General features: G+C 24.1%; 1 protein-coding gene across 1 annotated transcript in view; it reads right to left on the bottom strand.

The window, feature by feature from the left end:
* Nucleotides 1–1,013: 1,013 nt before the first annotated feature.
* Nucleotides 1,014–6,830, bottom strand: part of LOC132916964 (protein pinocchio) — a 31,203-nt gene continuing 25,386 nt past the window's right edge. The window contains exons 3-5 of the mRNA XM_060977442.1: nt 2,203–2,368; nt 1,524–1,653; nt 1,014–1,447 (exon numbers count right to left, since the gene is read on the bottom strand). Coding sequence (XP_060833425.1) covers nt 1,331–1,447; nt 1,524–1,653; nt 2,203–2,368 — 413 coding nt within the window. The 3' untranslated portion in view covers nt 1,014–1,330. The remainder of the gene's footprint in view (nt 1,448–1,523; nt 1,654–2,202; nt 2,369–6,830) is intronic.

Raw genomic sequence — 6,830 nt, 5'->3', positions numbered from 1 at the left:
ATATTATAATAATATATATTACATAATATATTTATTATTTATTATTATATTATATATTATGCTCCAACCAGTCCAACTTTCACGTTGATGGAAGTCTACTATTACTGGCATGCTGCAGCTGCTTTTATTTGAATATTTTTGGAAAGAATAAAAATATTCAGAAGGTTTTGTTATGTTCGACTCTTATATTTTTGTTGAACAATCATTCTAATATTAAGCTATACTCTTTACTGGAAATTGGAAACAAAGATATTCAGTTCATTACCAGGTAAATTATTCAAGTTTCATTCATAATTAATTTTCAATACCCAATATTGCAGTGGTGGAACCAGCCCAAATTAAATTTAAATGTGTTGAATACTTATGTCCATAATTGATATAATACTATTCAGTATGAAATTAAATGTAATGTTACGATATTATTCAATATAAGTTATAAGTATCTCCGTAGCTATGTGTCTATATACCTAATACACGTAGGTCGCATAAAATACATTTTATTAGTTAACGCAATTATTATTTTAAATTGTCAAGTCATTTAACTTAACCATTTGTTTCAATTAAATACTGGCAATTTATTTTTTATTGATTAATTAAAAATAGTTAATTTTATTTTCACCTAAAAGTCTCTACTTAGTCGTTCGTAAATACGAACATTTTTAGCTTCATAAACATGTGGATTATTGTTTTTTGTAAGCATACTTTGACGAATTTTACCTTAGTATTGAAATAAATGTCTGCATACTAAGTATTATTAAAGTAATTATTTTTAAAATATATTTACAACGAAAAAATAACTAGTACGCTTGTATAAAATGAAAACATCAAGTTAAAATAACGAACTACATTACAATTCAATTAGAAATGAATAATGATAGTATAAACAACTATGTTCAACTATTAATCTAGTTTCAGCTAGATTTAGATAGTTATATGAAAAGTGAAAACCAACATTATCCAATAATATTTTACTCTATATTAATTATTAAAAGTAACATTAAATAACAACAAAATTTTATCAAAATAAATATATATTTATTACAGTATAAGGTTTTTATCCAAAATTTCTGTCACGAATATTAGAATAAGGTAAATAATTTATATTGATTTGTTATACAATTTTCATAGAAAATGGAATAGCAAATTATTATGTACATGAAAAAATCATTTTGAGAATTTGTGTCATTCAAAAAACAAGTGTACAATCACTACGAGGAAATGACACCGTGTTACACTGAGTAAAATTACAATATTATAAGAAAAGTGATGCACTTAATCTAAATTTTTATAATTAGTTACTCAGTTGTGTAAGATTTGTATCGCTCACGGCTCAAAAGGTGGCTTTAACTTTTTCGAGTCTATTACATATCTGATTGACATCACGTCCCATTTCTTTACATTTTGAGGAGCATTCGCCTATCCAACTCGCCTCACCACTTCGATGAGACTATAAAATAAAAGTTTAGTACGTAAAAATGAATGCAAATAAGTATTAATTGTATGGATTTTTTTTTTAAACTCACTTCTTCAAGATCACGTTTCCAAATATTTCGACAGTGACCAGCACAAATAGGACAAGGCCTCTCAAGAGAATATCCACCACATTCTAAGCAATCTAATGATACGTGTCGTTGTTCCCAGTTGACTCCACAACTAATCAATCAAAAATATGATTATCCATTAACCATTTTATAACAGAAAATGACGATACCTAATATTATGTATTTTTTTGAACTATTTTAGTTATTAATTATCATCAATAGATTACGATTAAATTAATATTTCTTTCCTTTTAATTGTCATTAAAAAATAAATATTAAATATATTATAATTTATGTTGGTAAGAATAATTTTTTAAAGGTAACATTACAGAATAATGCCGTTTTAAAGTATTAATAAAAATGTTTATATTAATGCAAAATATATTTTGTATTATCAACATTTAACTTTAGTCGACGATTCCTAATAAATATAATTAAAAATATAAGAAATATTTAAAAATATGCTATTTAAAAACGATGGCCTTTGACAACAATATAATTGTATTGAACTTTAATATAATTGAAAATTTATATACCTAGCCGCCTAGGTAAAATTATTTATAAAAATATACTAGCTATTAAAGTTTAAAAAAAACTAGTTATAACCGGTTTAAAGTTTAAAAAAATCTAGTAATATACTAGTTGCATTTGCACTACATACCGGAAACAATATTTAAAAACTTCTTTGAGTTCTTCTAGAGTTACTGCCTGCTCAATATCACTGACTAGATCGATGTTATCGAGCATTTTGTCATTAATGTTCATCAAGCTTTGGTTGTTCATGGACTGGACACTAGTAACTGACATCTTGTTGTTAGTATTCTCAACTAAAAAAAAACAAAAAATATTGTTATGCATTTTTTTTTTTATACATTTCTTATTTGTATACATGATATATTATAATGATATAGGATGAAAAAATACTGTATCATAAATCATAATCATTTTAGGTATTGTGATACATATATTATTGATCACGTACGATTTTAATTACTATATATTAGAATAACGAGACACAATATTTTTGTCATACCTGTAGAGCAGAGACTTTAATGTGTAACAGATTTAAGCTAAGTAATAAAAAAGAAACTAAACATATCATTGAGACCTTTTTATAAAATATACCTAAATACTAAATTATATATCTTTTGCGTATTTAAAAAATATCCAATGATAATCGTCGTCTCACACTTAAGTTAAAATTATTGTACATGTATCTATATAACGTATAATATAACGTTTGGTAATCTCAAATTTAAAAGATTTAAGTGGGAAACGATTGCAGGGTCATAATAGGGGATCACACATATTAACATGCAACGGTTAAAGATTATTAACACTAAACAATTTAATCTTTAATCATAACGTGGGACCATAACGCGGGGAATACGAATTTTGGTTTCCAAGGTCCATCGTTAATATTTGACTGTGTAGCCGTGCAGGATATAATGCGTGTAATATATATATATATATATATATATATTATGTATACATATTTGCGTGAGTTTGGTACATTGGTTTTGCGAAGAGTGACAATGGTATTATCATGTTATATCGTTTCGGTAAGTTTTTTACTCGATATTTCAGAAAATAGACAATCATACTTATGATAATTATTTATAACCAAATCCTAGACAGTATTCAAGTTACATTTAATATGTACAATTTTTTTATTTAATCTGGATATATAGTAAAAATATATCTTTTTACAAGTTGTGTACTTGAAATAATACCAACTTATACATAGTGTACTTGAATTATAAGAATAATATAATATCATTTAATTTATAATGTTACATATATTTTATAAGGCTAACTGGATAAAAAAAAAAAATAATGGGACGACATTCTATTTTGATCATTTACCCCGGAAAGCATTATAATATCCTGAAAAACTGGTCCACGTGGCCTTCATTTAGTTTTACATTCGTAGACCGTTTTTTTTTTGTTCATTTGACGTTCATGCTATATAATAATGGCGTATTAAATAAATACATCATTGTAAAGCAATTAACAAGTTAATAATTTGAATTCTGAGTATTCAAATAAAACAAAATATAATTTTTGATATGAATGCTTATTCATAAAAACTTAAGTATTTTAATAATACTTAGTGATACTTGAATATCTACTTGATTGCAGATACACAAATTATCTAAAGTATCAGGAAATATCATGAAATAATATATTCTTAATCTAATAAAATTAGTATATCATTAAATTGTATCGTCATAATTAATTAGTTTTATGCATTTAGTTTTTTTTTTTTTTTTAATAAAATATAACATTTACAAAATTACAATAATGCTGGTGGTTCAATTCATTTACTGTACAACTGTGAATTATCTGTGATTACTTATTAATATGTAAATAACTATAATAAAGCATGTAATCCTATTAAACAAATACAGTAAATCGACCTGTCATATAAAAAAGGACTCAATCACAGTAATTTAAAAAAAAAATCTGAAAAACTTTTCACCCCAATCTAACCTAATACTAACTAAGTTATTTAATAGAATCGTTTTTAGTTGGTAGTATTATAATATTAAATATTATATATATATATATATATGTTTATAATGTTTTAAATAATGTATAATAATATAATGCGAGTGTGTATAAAACGGCACTTTTTGTAATATAAATTACTCATTACAAATTATTTTATAAAAACTTTAACCTGTTTTAACAGTTTATAATTTTTGTTTCAAATAATTAATTTTTAAAGTAGGTACTTCTTACATTAAAAACCTAATAATATATTTACAGTTCATATCATGTAAGTTATAACTTACAATCCTATATAAATTAATGAATAGTCTGTAGTTCATTACCATCTTTTTAGAATACAAATTGAATTTATTCTGAAAAATAAAACGAAATATTTTATTCTTTGTGTTCTGAAAATTTTGGTACAACAATAACCATCTATCTTCTACGTTTCTATACATACATATATATTAACTTGTTAGTTATTTCATTTTTATAACAAACCATAATTAACTTATTCGCAATGAAACGTACAAACATTATAATATCGCTAATAACATCGCTTACAGATCATCATTGTAATTTGTAATATTATTTATTGTATATTATTATTATTATTTATTTGTTGTATTAACATGTAAATAAATTGTTTTAACATTTTTTAACATAGGTATATTATGTTATTACAAGTGTTATTGCCTATTGGTATCTATATTAAACAATATTTATATAACCAGGTAGTACACAATAATTTCTGAATACATAGCATTTTTTTTAATGCATTACATAATAATTTAGGAATTGCATTTATTACATACCTACACGTGTAATGCAATATTCAATATCAAGGTATGTTAATCAATACAGTATATTATTAACACACTGATTTTCCTAGTTGATCTACTCGTATATTAAAATATAAGATGGGCCAGTTTATATTTTTTTATTTTACGTGCTCAAATTATTATTTTAATGTTTGTTGCCTTGTTGAACCTTGTCAAATAAAACATATTCCTATGTACTTATTGTAATAGCTTCAGGGTATCCGTATTTCAGTGACCATGGACAGGCTGACACTGAATGTAATAACCTAATTACTAATTAGTAATAACTAATATGTATATAATTACACTAGGAAATTTCCGCATTTCTAAAAGTAAATCGAAATTGTTGTAATATTTTCTTTCAGTCATTTTAGTTGAATAATACGATAATCAAACGAGAGAAAGCATTCATACAGTTACAGTAATTGATAACTATAAATCTTTTGTCAATTCGTTGAATTTAAATTTTTTAATATTTTTTTTTAGAATAATTTAATTGTTAATGAATAACATTGGGATAACTAATTTGGACATGGTTTTATACTTTTATAAAGCTGAATAACCTTGGACATGCATAGGCTGGTCGGTGGTGTTAATGTACAACAACAATATAATATACACGTGTCATTTTGTTTGGAAATTGAATATCTTATCCTTATGTATTGTTATAGTATATTTTACCCTAAATGTAATTTATGAAAATAAACTACAAAATGTAACAAGGTAAGTACAGTACTCGTATTTTATTTTATTCAATTTTATGTATTTTTATGTATAACGTTATTTTCATAATGAAACATTCTATCGTGTATTTATAATTTATGCTGTTCAATGAAACAATAATTTTTACAGAGTTACAAATTATTTTATTAAACGTTCATAATTTTAATGAACTTCATCAAAACTTAATTTTTATAAAAATCATAAAATTCTAGAAAAATTTTTTCCAAAATCTAAAAATGTTTATTTCAATACTCCGTGACTGTAAGGATTGGCATAGTAATGTTCTTTTCTTTTACTTATAAATGTACTGAGTAACTAAGTACCTAGTCAATGTTCATTATACATATAATCGGTAAATGGTAAATACGTATTAATTGCAGTGTGGCTAGTTTATTAAATCTAATTACGTTATTAAAAAATATTTTATTCTACCTTTAAATATAGTACTGTCTGGTTTATAAATTTATAATTCAATCTTTATTTATATTATGTTTATGTTTTATGATGTTAAAAAACCCGTTCACGCTATATTTCCTTATATTAACTCCTACCATTATGAACAACTGCATATCTGGTTTTTCGTTATACGTCCGAGGAATTCCCAGTATAATATGTTTAATTCGCAATATATTTTAAAATCTTGTCTGCTGGAATATCTTTACATGAGAGTTGCGGTTTACAGGTTTATAGGACTGACCTTCCGAATCAATGATAATATTAAATACGTAGAGCAGACAGACTTCAAAATATGTCGGAATGCCCGATTGATGAGTTTTTAATTCATAATTAATTTCAGTCTCTGCTCTCACAAATAACGTTTATTTTTACTATTATTTGTTTCATTATTTAGATGCTTACTATCAAGTAGATGAGAATATTATGGAAATTCTACTAATATACCTAGTAATATACTGAATTTATATCTATAGTTTAATTTAGTTTGAGTAAAACAATATAAATATTTCACACAAATTCGAGTCAAATACTGTTTACTTTCATCAATTGTATTATGTATTTTAATTTTTCTCGCATTTTTATTTATATAAGCTAAATTAAAAAAATCGTCATTGATATATGTCATTATAATTTATAATATTAATCACAATAATCTTAGAGATTTTTCAATTGAAATTTATTTTAACTGTTGTAATTATAATTTTGATAATAAAATAAGTATTAATACGATTAAAATTAAAGGAAGTAGATATATCATATAGAAAAGATATATTACTATATTTTTATTTACTGT

Source organism: Rhopalosiphum padi, chromosome 1 (assembly GCF_020882245.1).
Source record: "Rhopalosiphum padi isolate XX-2018 chromosome 1, ASM2088224v1, whole genome shotgun sequence".
Classification (NCBI taxonomy): domain Eukaryota; kingdom Metazoa; phylum Arthropoda; class Insecta; order Hemiptera; family Aphididae; genus Rhopalosiphum; species Rhopalosiphum padi.
Note: the sequence above shows the minus strand (reverse complement) of the source record. Positions and strands in the feature narration are given on the sequence as shown.